General features: G+C 38.2%; 1 protein-coding gene and 2 pseudogenes across 6 annotated transcripts in view; 1 reads left to right on the forward strand and 2 right to left on the reverse strand.

Moving 5' to 3' along the window:
• CEP85L (centrosomal protein 85L) overlaps positions 1 to 16,036 on the forward strand; it is a 233,902-nt gene that overhangs the window by 141,610 nt on the left and 76,256 nt on the right. For all 6 annotated transcript variants that reach the window (XR_012517197.1, XR_012517196.1, XR_012517198.1 and 3 more), the window contains exon 6: positions 15,056 to 15,235. Coding sequence is in view for 3 of the 6 variants with exons in the window: in XM_074397567.1 (XP_074253668.1) it covers positions 15,056 to 15,235 (180 nt within the window). In the remaining 3 variants the exon portion in view is untranslated. The remainder of the gene's footprint in view (positions 1 to 15,055; positions 15,236 to 16,036) is intronic.
• On the reverse strand, positions 695 to 1,208 carry LOC104652971 (bromodomain-containing protein 7-like; annotated as a pseudogene).
• On the reverse strand, positions 1,282 to 12,043 carry LOC141579908 (bromodomain-containing protein 7-like; annotated as a pseudogene).

Here is a 16,036-nt window from a genome sequence, read left to right on the forward strand (position 1 = left end):
TATGTGTCCCTATTTCTGAACTATTTTGTTGCATTGATTAATGTGTATATTTTATCATTAATACCACATTGTTTTGATTAGTGTAGCTTTACTGTAAGTCTTGAAGTTGGGTGGTGTCAGTACTCTAACTTTGTTCTCTTTTAATACTGTGATAGCTATTCTGGTTCTTTTGTCTCTCCATATAAACTTAGAATCAATTCAATTGATCCACTAAGTAATGTGCTAGGATTTTAATAGGAATTGTGTTGAATCTATAGAACAAATTGGAAAGAACTAAGGTGTTCACAATATGGAGTCTTCCTATCTATGAACATGAAATATCTGTTCATTTATTTAGTTCTTAGAACTTTTTTAAGAAGAGTTTTATAGCTGCCTTCATATAGATCTTGAATATATGTTATTAGATTTAAACCTATTTTATTTTTTGGTTGCTAATATAAATGGTAATGAATTTTTAATTTTTATATTTCATCTGTTTGTTGTTGACATAGTGAAAAATGATTGACTTTTGTGTGTTAACATTGTATTACTGCCACCCTGCCATAATTAGTTTCAGGAAAGTGTTTTTTGTTTTTCACTGTTTCGAAGTTTAATTAAAAACCCAATTTACAAATATTTAATATCTTGTAAAAAGTGTTTTTAAGTTAAGAATGAAAAAGTTTGTACAGAATATATAATCAAATACTAGGCAGCCTCAACTCTCATCAGGTCCACACTCAGCAACATCTGTTTTTCTAGGTTCTTCAAGATCTGTTAAATCTGCAAAGTTGTTTTCCATGATGGAGGAAGGAATGGAAATCCCCACTGCTTTTCAAACTCCACACATGCTTACAATATCACCTAGAGTTACTTGCTGTGCAAGTTCTTTTAAGATTATTGGTCATCTGTTCAGCAAGATGCATTGGAACCCAAGAGACATCATATTGGGAGAGTGTCTGGTGTTCAAATGCTCATTGTGGGTATCCTGAGCTCCCTGAGCAATTTGGTGATCTCATCAAGTTTCTTCTAGAATACTCTAGCTTCTTCAAGAGTCAAAAACTTCCAACTGGAGCAACAAAGTTTGTTACTGCTTTCAGTGCTTTGAGCATGTCTTGAGTAGTGTAGTCCAAACATCCTGCTGGCTCTGTTTCTCTAATCTCCATCTCTTTTGCTGTGTCAAGTGTCCTGGTATGGACTTCATTTTCAGGTGATGACATCTCCAACTCTTTTTTTTCTTTTCTTTTTTTTTTTTTCCTTTCTGTCCAGTGAAGTGAAGGAATTCAACCAAGACATCTCCAACTCTTATAGGACCCTGGAATATCCTCCTTTTGTTGAAACATCCAGTAAGCTATCTGTCATAACATATAGATAATCTTGGCATGTGGTCAAAAATTCCTAGATGCTGAAATTGCGTGGAAGATCAGAGTCTTCCCCATAGGCTGAATAGATTAAATCTGAATCATCCTTGCTGATATTTGTAAACTTGTAGTCATAATGTGGTACATAAGAACTCTAGGGTCCATGGTTGAAATATAACACTGTGGTTACTTTGTGTCTTTTATCCTCTTTGAACCCATGCAAAGTATTCACTTCAGACTGAAGTCTTACAGTTGTCATTCACAGTCTCACAGGGCAGTAGCCCGGCTTTCCTACAGTGGGATCCACAGGATGGAGAAATTCCAATCTTCTTGTTCCATTTGGTTTTCTTCTTTCAAATTCCCATTGACTGTTAACAAGCTACCAGTCAGCTTTCCTCTAGATTCCTTCACAGTGTGGTCAAGCTGTGCCTGCTCTCTCTAAATTACTGCTTTTAAACTTATCTTTAAGCATATCTTTATTTTTTTTTTATTTTCTTTGCTGAGACTCTTGAAGTCTTGTGCTTCAGCATCTCCAGAGTTCTCTCTCTCTCTCTCTCTCTCTCTCTCTCTGCCAGCAGTCTCTGTCCTCTCCACCCTGTGAGATACTGTTCTGTCTTTCTGCTTTCAAGTTTTTTGCAAGTCATCTATGAAGGCTGTGCTCTGCTTCAGGCTCTCAGTTCTTTCCTGGCTAAAAATTTTCATCCCTGAGTGCAACAACTTCTTTACAGCTTCATAGTAAGTGGTCTCGTTTGTTGTAAATCATGGCATTAGTACATATTAGTTTGAAGTTGTCCTTTAGTTCTTCTGTGGACTGATAGTCATTGTTCTTGATCTTTTCTTTCATGGTACCAAGATCCATTGGGTGTTTAATGATTATGGAGTAGCCAGGAGCAATTAAATCAGTCACAATAAATGAAAATAAAGCATTTGGGTCTTTTCTCTGCAGTTGTCTCATCAGTTGATTCATGCTCTCAGGCTCTAGCTGGGTCTCATGCCACCCTGTGCACACCAACCCTCTGCATTGCGGCACAAAGTTTAGCAGGACCTGCTCCTACCCTCCAGCTTGCCTGGCCTGGACCAGAAGTGGCACTGCAAGGCCTGGGCCTGGTATAGGAGGTGGGCACCAGGGCCTCATCGGACATGGGCAAGAAGCACAAGTCAGACAAACACCTCTAACAAAGAGAAAGTGGAAAAGCCCCTGAAGCTGGTCCTGAAAGTGGGAGAGAAAGCAGTTACTGAGCTCTCCACAGGCAGTTCGGGGCACTACTCCAGCCTCTTTGAAGACAAAAATAATCATGACAAACACAAGGACAGAGAGCAGAAAAAGAGAAAGGACAGAAACCAGTTCCAGGGAAAGAAAAGGAGAGAAAACATAGAATTGAGGAGGATTAAAAGTAAGTGAGACCATGTGGAGAATGAGGCAGAAAAAGACTTCCAGTGTCATGCCCCTATGAGATTAGACTTGCCTCCTGAGAAGCTACAAACAAGCTCTTTACCCAAACAAGAAGTACAATAGACACCCCTTCAAGATGTTTGTTTGTTTGTTTGAGACAGGATATTGCTCTGTTGCCTAGGCTGGAGCGTATTGTATGTTGAGTCATAACTCACTGCAGCCTCCAACTCCTGGGTTCAAGCAATCCTTCTTCTGCCTCAACCTCTTGAGTAGGTGGGAGTACAGGCATGTGCCACCATGCCTAGCTAATTTAAAAAAAAATCATTTTTTAGTAGAGGCAACATATCACTATGTTGCCCAGCCTGGTCTTGAACTACTGGGCTCAAGTGATCCTCCTGCTTTGGCCTTCCAAGGTGCTAGGATGACAGGCATGAGCAACTGCACCCAGCCAGGAGTTTTTTTGTGTGGATTATTTTTGACATTCTATAAAGATGATCATGTTATCTGTGAACGAAGTTTTATTTCTTATTTCCTTTCCAATCAGTATACCTTTTATTTCCTCTTTTTGTCTTATTGCATTAGCTAGCACTTCCAGAATGATGTTGAAAAGCAGTAGTGAGAGGGGACATCCTTGCATGCTTTTTGATCTTGGTGAGAAAGCTTTGAGTTTCTCACCACTAAGTATAATGTGAACTACAGGTTTTTTTGTATATGTTATTTATTAAATTGAAGTTGCTCCCTTGTATTATTAGTTTGCTGAGAGTTTTTAATCATGAATGGGTATTGGATTTTGTCAAATGCATTTTTCTCAATTTGACATAATCATGATTTTTCTTCTTTAAGCCTGTTGGTAATGGAGCACCTTAATTGATTTTCAAACATTGAACTTGCAGTTTCTTTTGTTTGGCTTATTTTGGATTTAATTACTTTTTCTAGTTACTATTCTTTTTCTAATTTCCTAGGTGAAGACTTAGATGATTTATTTTAGATTTTTTTTCTTATATATGCATTCAGTGCTATAACAATTTTTAAGTACTGCTTTCACTGGATACCACAAATTTTGGTAGGTTGTATTTTCTTTCCGATTTAGTTGAAGACATTTTAAAATTTCTTTTGAGATTTCCTCTTTAACTTAAATGCATATGTAGCAGTGTGTTGTTTAATCTCCAGGTATTTTGGGATTTCCCAGCTGTCTTTCTGTTTTTGATTTCTAGTTTAATTCCACTGTGGTCTGACAGCAGACATTGGATGATTTTTTATCTTTTTAATTTCTTAAGGTGTATCTTATGGCCCAAAGTGTTGTCTGTTTTGGTGAATGTTCCAGGTGAGCTTTAGATGAATATGTAATGCTGTTTTTGGATGAATAGTCTACAGATGTCAGTTACAGTTAATTGATTGATGGGGCTGTTGTGATCAACTACATCCTTACTGATTTTCTGCCTGTTGGATCTGTCCGTTTCTTTTCTCTTTCCCTCCCTCCCTCCCTTCCTCCCTTTTTTTCTTTTCTTCCTTCCTTCCTTCCTCTCTCTCTCTCTCTCTCTCTCTCTCTCTCTCTCTCTTCTTTTTTTTTGTAAATTGGGTCTCTCTATGTTGCCCAGAGTGTTCTCAAACTCCTGGGCTCAAGCGATCCACCTGCCTTGACGTCTCACAGTGCTAGATGTGTCCATTTCTCGTACACTTGTTAAAATCTCCGACTGCGATAGTGGATTAATCTATTTCTTCTTGCAGTTCTATCAGTTTTTGTTTCATGTATTTTGATGCTTAGCTGTAGGGTTTTTGTTTTGTTTTGTTTTTGGCAATATTCCACACTTTCTGTCTTTTATCATTTGTATTTATTTTTATTTTTTCTAGATATGAGCATCTCACTATGTTGCCTAGGCTGGTCTTGAACTCGTGACCTTAAGTGATCCTCCTTCCTCAGCCTCCCAAAGTACTGGGATTATAGGCATGAGCCTACCATTGCACAGTCATTTTAATTGAGCATTTTATATTGATCCATTTTTCTCTTTTTATTTTATTATACTTCTCTTTTTACATTCTTTAGTGGTTGCCCTACAGTTTTCATGTACATTTGCAGCTAATCAAAGTCTTCTGTCAAGTAACCCTATACACCTGAAGGTAGTGAAGTGTACCTTACAATAAGTGCCATATAATAACAAAATGCTTCTAATTCTTCCATCTTCCTTCTGATCCCTTGTATTATTGTTATCAGTCATTTCACTTATTTGTAAGCATACATAGGCATGTGTATACATATATGCACAAATACACAGAAACATACATAAATGATTACATTGTTGCTGTTACTAAAAACCTGTCACTTGTTAGATCAATTAAGAATAATAAAGATTTTTAAAATGTTATCTTCACTTATTTTTTTCTCCAATGCGGTTGCTTTCTTTGTCTGGATCTGAGTTTGTGACCTATGCCATTTCCCTTCTCTCTGAAGACTTTCAACGTTTCTTGCAAAGCAGATATACTGGCCACAAATCCTTCAATTTTTGTCTATGAAAGTCTTTCTATTTCACTTTTGAAAGATAACTTCACAGTGTACAGCACCAGTCCCTAACCTTTTTGGCACCAGTGTCTGGTTTCAAGGGAAGGCAATTTTTCCACAGACCTGGGGAGGGGATGTAGTTTGGGGATGATTCATGCACATTAAATTTATAGTATACCTTATTTCGGTTAAGATTAAATTTTAATATGCAATGAAATAATTGAATAACTTGCCATAATGTAGAATCAGTGGGAGGCCGGAGCTTGTTTTTTTGCAACTAGACATTCTCTTCTGGAAGTGTTGGGAATCAGTGACATCCAAAGTCTGTTGCTTATGTCCAGTCTACTCTGTAATAGTGTTTTGGTTGCTGTCACTGCAGAAACCTATTTTGCAGAATCTCTATTTCTCATTTTGGTTGCTGTCACTGCTTCACAAAGATGGGATGTTGGAAATGGAAGCAGACTTTTCAGTGCTTTTATGGCAATCTCAGGATATTCTGCCTTGACTTTAATCCAGAGTGTATGGAGATTTGAAGTGGTCTCAGACATATTTTTAAGGCCACTGTCATTTGCAGTCTCAAGGAGTTGATTCTCTTCTAGTGTGGACAAAGTTGATTGAGCTGGCAGTTTATAAATGGGTTGCAATCCATTTCATTTCTCATTTCAGGTTTTGTGTGTGTGTGTGTGTGTGTCTGTGTGTGTTTGTGTGTGTGTGTGTGGTTGGGAAGTAATGCTCAAATTCTTTAGAAAGCTGAGATAGCTGATCCATGTACCAGCTGGGAGAAAGAAGGCCCTGGATCAGTCTGTTTCAAGATCTCTGCTAATGTTTGAAACGTCAAAAATTCCATTGTTCATTCATTGCCCCCATAATACTAGTTTAGCTTGTCCAGCCACTTTATCTGTTGACTTCAACACAATTATTATTCTTCCCTGAAGTGACAGAACAGATTGAGTTCATTGAGCAGGTTGAATATGTCATGTAAGTAGGCAAGTTTTGTTACCCATTCTGTGTCACTGAAATGTGTTGCCAGTGGTGACTGTTTTTCTGAAAGAAATCTCTGGAGTGGCTCTTATAACTCCAAAACCCTGGCCAGTGATCTACCTTTAGAAAGCATTCACTTCTGTGTATAAGAGAAGATGTGTGTGCCCTGCATCCGTCTTCTAACAGAGCTGTGACATCAGATGTGAGTTAAGTGCATGTACTTTAATGTGGTTGATAATTTTATTATATCCTGCAAAATGTTGCTAAGTTCAGGTGATGTTTTTCATCTAGCCAGCATTTCTCTATGGGTGACACAATGTGTAGACTCACATGCCGAAGCAACCATCTGACCCAAGTCATGAAACCAGAATAATATCCAGTAATGGAAGCCTCTCTGTCTTGTGTGTATACTGACACAAATGACCAATTCAGTTTTTCTGGTATGTAATCATTCAAAGACTTGAATAATTCTGCAGCTATGGTGTTGGTTGGCAATAAAAGTGCATATGACATATGCTCATGTACATCTTCATGAAAACTATGTCACACAAAAACAAGCCTTGTTGCCTTGTCAACATTGATAAACTTTTCAACCTGGATTGCATACCACAGTGACTCATTAATCCTCTTTGATAGTTGTGCCTCAGTATCTTCTGCTGTTTTATCAGTTCATCTAGTTATGGTGTTAGCTGAAAGAGGAACACATACCACCTTTTGAACTGCAGCCTCTCCTAAGAGTTTATGACAGATGTCTTGGTAGCCAGCAGGATCATCTCTTCACCAACAGTAAAGGGCTTTGTATTAGTCCATTCTCATGCTGCTATAAGGAACTGTCTGAGACTGGATAATTTATAAAGGAAAGAGGTTTAATTGATTCACAGTTCTGCCTGGCTAGGGAAGCCTCAGGAAACTTACATTCATGGTGGAAGGGGAAGCAAACACATCCTTCTTCATATGGTGGAAGGAAGAAGTTTTAAGCAAAGAGGGAAAAGCTCCTTACAAGACCATTAGAGATCTCAGGAGAACTCATTCACTATCACAAGAACAGCAGCATGGGGGTAATTGTACCCATGATTCATTACCTCCCACCGAGTCTTTCCCTCAACATATGGGGATTATTGGAACTACAATTCAAGTTGAAGTTTGGGTGGGGGCACAACCAAACCATGTCATTCCATCTCAGCCCCTCCCAAATCTTATATCCTCACATTTTAAAAAGCAATCATGCCTTCCCAACTTTAAGTTCCCCAAAGCCTTAACTAATTCCAGCATTATTCCAAAGTCCGAGTCAGAAGCCTCATCTGAAACAAAGCAAGTCATTCCTTTCTGTCTATAAGCCTGTAAAATCAAAAGCAAGTTAGTTACTTCCTAGATACAATGGGAGTACAGGCATTGGGTAAATACACCCATCAAAAATGGAAGAAATTGGCCAAAATGAAGGGGCCACAGGTCCTATGCAAGTCCAAAGTCCAGCAAGGCAGTCAAATCTTAAAGCTCTGAAATTATCTCCTTTGACTCCATGTCTCACATCCAGGTCACACTGATGCAAGAGATGGGCTTCCATGGCCTTGGACAGCTCCACTCCTGTGGCTTTGCAGAGTACAGCCCCCCTCCTGGCTGCCTTCATGGGCAGGCATTGAGTGTCTGTGACTTTTTCAGGTGCTTGGTGCAAGCTGTTAGTGGATCTTCCATTCTGGGGTCTGGGAGATGGTGGCCCTCTTCTCATAGCTCTACTAGGCAGTGCCCAGTGGGTACTCTTTGTTGGGACTCAAACCCCACATTTTCTTTCTGCACTTCCCTAACAGAGGTTCTCCATGAGGGCTCCATGCCTCCAGCAAACTTCTGCCTGGACATCCAGGTGTTTCCATACATTCTCTGAAATCTAGGCAGAGGATCCCAAATCTCAATTCTTGATTTCTGGGCACACACACACTCAGTACCATGTGGAAGCTGCCAAGACTTGGGGCCTTCACTCTCTGAAACATGTCCTGAGCTGTACTTTGGCCCCTTTTGGCCATGGCTGGGATGCAGGGTGCCAAGTCCCAAGACTGCACAAAGCAGCAAGACCCTGGGTCCAGCCCATGAAACCATTTTTTCTTCCTAGGCTCCTGGCCTGTGATGGGAGGAACTGCTGTGAAAACCTCTGATATGCCCTGGAGATATTTTCCCCATTGTCTTGGTGATTAACATTTGGCTGGTTATTGATGCAAATTTGTGTAGCTGGATTGAATTTTTCCTGAGAAAATGGGTTTTTCTTTTCTATCATGTCGTCAGGCTGCAAATTTTCTGAACTTTTATGTTCTGTTACTCGGCTTCCCTTTTAAACATAAGTTCCAATTCCAAACCATATTTTTGTGAATACATAAAATGAAATGCTTTTAAGAGTACCCAAGTCACCTCTTTTTTTTTTTTAATATGTTTTTTATTGTATTTTAGGTTCTGGGGTACATGTGCAGATCATGCAGGATTGTTGCATAGGTACATACATGGGAATGTGGTTTGCTGCCTCCATCCCCCTGTCACCTATATCTGGCCTTTCTCCCCATGTTATCCCTCCCCAACCTCCGTACCTCCTTACTGTCCCTCCCCTTGTGCCCCTCAACAGACCCCAGTGTGTGATGCTCCCCTTCCTGTGTCCATGTGTTCTCATTGATCAACACCCACCTGTGAGTGAGAATGTGCGATGTTTGTTTTTCTGTTTCTGAGTCAGTTTGCTGAGAATGATGGTTTCCAGGTTCATCCATGTCCCTACAAAGGACACAAACTCATCGTTTTTGATGGCTGCATAATATTCCATGGTGTACATTGCCACATTTTCATTGTCCAGTCTATCATCGATGGGCATTTGGGTTGGCTCCAGGTCTTTGCTATTATAAACAGTGCCACAGTGAACATACATGTGCATGTGTCTTTGTAACAGAGCGATTTAAATGCTTTGGATATATACCCAGTAATGGGATTGCTGGATCAAATGGAATCTCTAGGTCCTTGAGGAATCACTACACTGTCTTCCACAATGGTTGAAGTAATTTACACTCCCACCAACAGTGTAAAAGTGTTCCTATTTCTCTAGGAATCTCTAGGTCCTTGAGGAATCACTACACTGTCTTCCACAATGGTTGAACTAATTTACACTCCCACCAACAGTGTAAAAGTGTTCCTATTTCTCCACATCCTCTCCAGCGTTTGTCGTCTACAAATTTTTTAATGGTCGCCATTCTAACTGGCATAAGATGGTATCTCAGTGTAGTTTTGATTTGCATTTCTCTAATGACTAGTGATGATGAGCATTTTTTTGTATGTTTGTTGGCCTCATGTATGTTTTCTTTTGAAAAGTGTCTTTTCATGCCCTTTGCCCACTTTTGAATGGGTTTGTTTTTTTCTTGTGAATCTGTTTTAGTTCTTTGTAGATTCTGGATATTAGCCCTTTGTCAGATGGGTAGATCGCAAAAAATTTTCCTTGAATGGTTTGGTGCTTAGAAATTTCTTCCACCAGATAATTTTAAGTCAACTCATACTTTTTCAAAGTTTCACAGCTCTCTAGGGCAGGAGCAATATGCATGCCTCCAGTTTCTTTGCTAAAACACAGCAAGAGTCACCTTTATTTCAGTTCCCAAAAAGTTCCTCATCTCTGTCTTAGACAACCTCACCCTGGACTTCATTGTTCATATCACTATCAGCATTTTGGTCAAAGCCATTCAACAAGTCTTAAGGAAGTTCCAGACTTTCCCACATCTTCCTGTCTTCTTCTGAGCCCTCTGAACTGTTCTAACCTCTGCCTGTTACCCAGTTCCAAAGTTGCTTCCATGTTTTTGGATATCTTTACAGCAGCACCCCACTACCTGGCAGCAATTTATTAGTCTGTTCTCACGCTGCTATGAAGAAATACATGAGATTGAGTAATGTATAAAGGAAACAGGTTTAATCAACTCACTTTTCTGGATGGTTGGGGAGGCTTCAGGAAACTTAACAATCATGGCAGAAAGGGAAGCAAACATGTCCTTCTTTACATGATGGCAGGAAAACCCCTTATAAAACCATCAGATCTCATGAGAACTCATTCACTGTCACAAGAATAGCAACATTGGGGTAACTGCCTTCATGATTCAATTACCTGTCACTGGGTAATTGGGATTACCTCACATGACACATAGGGATTATGGGAACTACAGTTGAAGATGAGATTTGGGTGGTGATACAGTCAAACCATTTCAGGCTTCCTAGCTTTAGCCACTAGGAATGATTCTCTCAGTGCAGGCACATTTGATGATGTAGTGGCCTTCAATAATTGCTTCTATTCTTTGTATTCATGTTTTTTTTCTTTTGAAAACTCCAGAGTCTTTTAATGCAGGGTGCCTGGTGTCCCTGGTACGAATTAGTTTTGAAGGTTTCACGGCTTTGTTAGATAGTGGTCACCACATATACAAAGCGGGCTTGGAGAATGTCAATCGCCTGTTGCAGTGAACCAATAATTTAAGTAGGACTCTTGGTGTTTTCTTTTAAATGTACCTTTCTTCTTGTTGGCAGTCTTAGAGTCTTCTGCTGCCTCATCATTGTGTCTTTCCTTCTTTTGAAGAGCTCTCCAGTGACATTTGTTTTTTACTCATTTTAGCTAGGGTTAGCTTGTGGGCTTACCAAGACTGTGACTGAGACAGGTGCACAATGTGGGAAAGAGGCATGGATGGAAGTGGAAAATAAAATAATGAGCAGGCCTTACTCAGGCTCATAAGTGTTGGATTCTAGCTAAAGCCTGCCACCAGATGCAACTGTATAGTTGAAGTACATCAGTTCACTTGCCACTGTAAGGACTGCCACTAGATGAAGCTTAATTGTTACTTGTCACTCACTGATATTCTTTCAATATGAATGTGTAAGCAATTGATTTGTTATGTCCTCTGTGCAGTAAAACTTCTCTGCTAATGTTAATCTGTGTTTGCAGCCACTTCCTGGTGCTAGCATTACAACCTCAGCTCCACCTCAGACCACCAGACATTAGATTATCATAGGGAATGTGCATCCTGGATCCCTCACATTTACAGTTCACAATAGGGGTCATACTCCTATGAAAATCTAATGCTGTAGCTCATCTGATGGGAGACAGAGCTTGTGAGGTAATGCTAGCCATGATGAGTGGCTATAAAAATAGATGAAGCTTCACTTGCTGACCCACTGCTCACCTCCTGCCATGCAACCCATTCCTGATAGGCCATGGACTGGGGACCCCTGGCCGTACAGAGTTCTAGCCTGCTGGTTTGATTCTCTCAACACTCTCCATGTTTACATGGTTTCTGAGGCAAAGTTGGATGTAAATCTTACCTTTGTTTCTCTATAAGTAAGGTTTCCTCCCTACTCTGACTTTTTTCAGGAGTTTATCTTTGCTTTTCTGATGTTTAAATATAATATGCCTAGTTGTGTGGTTTTTTTCCTTCAGATTTGTCGATTTGTCTTACTTGGTGTTTTCTGACCTTTCTGGATCTATAATATGGTGTCTGATGTTAACTTGGGGAAAATAGTTATTGTTGCTTCAAATACAGCATCTGTTCTCTATTTCTTCTCCTAGTATTCCCATTACATGTATCTATACCTTATGTGTTTTTTTTCACAGTTCTTGTACATTGTGTTATGTTTTTTCTTTTTCAGTATTGGAAGTTTCTATTGTCATATCCCCAAGTTCGGGAATTCTTTCCTCAGCTGGGTCTACTTTCCTAATGAGTTCCTCAAAGGCATTCTTCATTTCTGTTAGTGTTCTCAATCTTCAGCATTTCTTCTTTGTGTTTTTATCTCTGTGCTTACATTACCTCTCTGTTCTTGTATGCTGTCTACATTTTCTATCATTATCGTACTAATTCTAGTTGTCAAAAATCCCTGGTCTGATAATTGTTATTCTTGCCATATCTGACTGTGTGTCTGATGCTTTTCAGTCTCTTCAAACTGTGTTTTTTGCCTTTTTGTGTGCCTTGTAATTTTTGTTGAAAGTCGACATGATGGCCTAGTGAGTAAGTATGGTAAATAGAGCTTTAGTAATGCAGAGGTAAAGTGTGCAGGGAAGGGGAAGTATTCTTTATTACTATGATTAGGTCTCAGTCTTTTGGTGAATTTATTCCTCTGGATTGTGAACTTCAGTTTTCTAAGACTTTTATCTTTCTCTACCTTTAGGTAGGATAGGATGGCGGGAAGGTGATGGAGTTGGTATTTCCACAGGGAAGACCAAGGAAGCTTGATTTTTGTATTAACTTTCCTCTATGTGGAAGGCTGGAGTTGTCTGAAGTTGGGATATTTTCTTTACCCCAACTAGGTTAAGCTCTGATAAAACCCCAGCACTTCAGGCTCTGGTAAAATAGTTTCTCCTGAAGGCAGACAAAAAGCACAGAATGCTCTGGCATATTTTTAGTGGTTCCTTTTTCCCTCCCCCTGCCAGAAACAGGAGATAATTTTTCTCTGATACTCACTGAGGATCTTGTAGAACTCCTGGAGGTAAAACTCAATGGAAATATGGGGGCCTCCTATATGATGGTATCCCCTTGGAATTTTTAACTCTCAGATTTGTCTACTCCAAGCCTCTAGCAATTTATTAGTTACAGACTTTCCTACCCTGGGTCTTCTGCTTATGGGTTTTTGTTTTATTAGGTTGTGATCCTCTGTTTCTACCTATCCTTTTTTCCAGTTTTGGAGGCAGCAGCTTGCCCTGTGACCGCATTTCTCTGACAAATTTTAGAAGACTTGTTGATATTTCAGTTTTTCAGCTATTTATTTATTTATGAACCAAGTGGCGACTTCTGATCTCTTTACATGCCAGGTTAGAAACTGGAAGTCTTTATTAAGTTTTATAGTTTTGTACCCTAGCCGTCTTCCTGAGTTCCATATCTACCTCTCTAACTGCCTAATGTCCATCTTACTTGTATGTTCAACTGAAATAATAATCATAGACTCTAATTATATTAAGTATATCTGCTTAAATATAACCTACTGTTCTTCTGTATATTTACTTCTACCCAGAATATAATTTTCCATGTTACTTAGACTCAAAAATCTTAAAACCTTGGTTATCTTTAACATTTATTTTCCATTCACATCTTCAACAATTGTTTTTTAAAAATTCTCTCACTCTGCTTCCAGTTCTTCATTCTGTTCTCAACGCTCTATTTCAGTTTCTTGTTTCTTTTCAGCTAAATTAGAATAATTTCTTTAAATGGTATATCCATATTCATTCTCAGTGAATCTTGTTCACTGCTTCTAGCTTTGTCCCATTTCTTCTAGCACTCTCTTGTCTTTTTCCTCTTTTCTCTTGCCTTTCATCAGACTTGCTGAGATTCTAGACACTAGACTGAATGCCAGGGAATACAGAGATTCACAAAGCCAAAATCACAATTCCTGGAATTCTACAAGAAGGTTACAACTTAGATTTTTATGTTTTCCCTTTTATTCTGCCCTCTTGTAACCTATAAACATGACATGATACTCTGTGTATATACTTCTTACCTTTTTAAAAATGTTCTTTCTAGACTGCCTTTGTTCCTTTTTCCATTCTTGTTAGAATCTCCCTATTTTTCAAAATCTTTCTTAAAAGCTGCCACTCCAGAAAAGCCTTTTTCCTCATTCTCTCAATGCCTTCATGTATCCTACCTCCTCCCAATACTTTGTACTTAACATGGCCTTTATTTGTCTACCATATTAATTATGTTTTATATTATAATCATCTAAGGGCTTCTCTTGTGCCTCTGATTAAAATTCGAGTTTGTAAAGTGTGAGTTTGCCATCTTTGAAGTAGCCTGCACATGATAAATGCTATTTATGTAATAGTTAAATTTCATGCTTACCTTTTGGGAAAGTATCAGATCTTCAAGGCCTAGTTGAAGTTTACCTCTGTAACACCCTCCTTTAGCTACTACACATATAACTATCTTAGCACTTAGTTTCCATTGTCTTTTTTAAAATCTTTTTGTATGTGTGACACATTAAACTGGTGGGACCTTATTTTATTAACTGATTCCCCAACACCTAGCACAAGGCCTAACATATGTGCTTAGTAAATATCTTTTGAAGAAATGGAAAAATAACCTCTTTCTTTGCTTTTACAGTACTTTGTTGATATCTTTTACAGCACTTACCACATTCTGATTTGTTTGAAGAATATTTGTATTTCCTCCCTTCCTCTTCCAGGTTTTAATCCTACATGGGGGAGAGGGAATATCTTCCCCTTGAAAAGAGTTTCCTTCAAAGCCTTGGTCATAGAAGTAATACTACATTCATTCGTTCAACAGTTATATTTTGAATGCTTACTTTGTGTTAGACATTTTTCTGTGCAATAGGGAATATAAGATGGATACCTTGAGATGGATAAGAATGCTTGATTCATGGATCTTACTTTCTAGTTAGAGAAACATTCTATTAATGCATATTGAATTTAGTATTAGCTGGAAATGATTACCTGTGAGGCAATTTTTCTTTAGTTTTTATTTATTTACCTAGAACTTTGACTTTTATGTGATTAATATATATAATGTACTATTTACATGTTGAAATATACTTTTCAACTAAATAATAGCTGTCTTTCATGAAGTTTCTCCTATGTACTGGGAACCTTTTATACTTGATCTTCAAAAAACACTGTAAAGTAGACTTTATTGTTTCTGTTTTAGAGATGAGAAAACCAGGGTTTTGAGGTGGTAAGTAATTTGCTTAAATTATGATACGTAACTGGGAAGCAAGAGAGCTGGAACTTAAATCAAGGTGAATCTATTCATATAGCCTATATGTACTCTTTATATTATACTTCATTTCCAATTTCTTCCCATTTATTCAAGACAAACTTTTAAAGTCTTACCTTCTTTTTTTCTTTCCTAATAGCCACAATATGAGAACACTTCACTCCAGACACCATTTTCAGAGGAATCAGTTTCCCATTCCCAACAAGGGGAATTTGAGCAAAAGCTTACATCTACTGAGAAAGAAGTTTTACAGCTTAATGAGTTTCTCAAACAAAGACTAAGCCTGTTTAGTGAAGAGAAGAAGAAACTGGAAGAAAAGGTAGATATTTGTAATAAAGTTGAATTAGGTCAACAACATTTCCTCAACATATTATTTGTCTGTCATTTACCCTGTCAGGTGTCATACCAGGTTATATATACATTTATGTGGAGATGATTAATTTTGTAGTAACTTTTGAGAAACCTTCTACTATCTGCAAAATTCCAAGGATTTTCTCGAAGGATAGAAATGCTCTTGTATATTTTTCTAACAAATAGTAAAATCTTAAAAATCAGTTGCCTACACCAAATAACTGTTCTCCTTTTCCTTATTCAATCTGTGATTTCATTTTTTTGGTTATGTTGGGCATAAAGGGTTGGTAAATGAAACTGGCCTATTTTTAATAGTGATGCAACTTAAGTTATTAAACTGAAGCTCCTGATTCAGAATAAGCTAAAAGCCAAATACACAGACATGCATACTAACTACGTATGTGTATTTATACACACACACACACACGTATTTGATCTTTCTGCCTTTATTAAAACTGTTCTTATGTATTTCATCTTACTCCATTTTAGTATCATTCAAGATTAAGTAGGACATATGCTAGCCCTAATATATTGAAGAGGTACAGATCCATTAGCTGCATAGTGGCAGAACTGGTTTTAGACTTCTCTTTTAATCTGCTCAGCTTACTATTCTATTGAGCCTCCCATTCAAGTGGTCATAGAGCTGGCCACCATGATTTTTCTTTTATTTTTTCTTGTTCATCAGTGCTTTATTTTTTAAATTTTATTTCCACAGTTTTTGGGGAACAGGTGGTTACAGTTACACAAATAAGTTCTTCAGTGGTTATTT

This window comes from Saimiri boliviensis, chromosome 4 (genome assembly GCF_048565385.1).
Source record: "Saimiri boliviensis isolate mSaiBol1 chromosome 4, mSaiBol1.pri, whole genome shotgun sequence".
NCBI lineage: Eukaryota > Metazoa > Chordata > Mammalia > Primates > Cebidae > Saimiri > Saimiri boliviensis.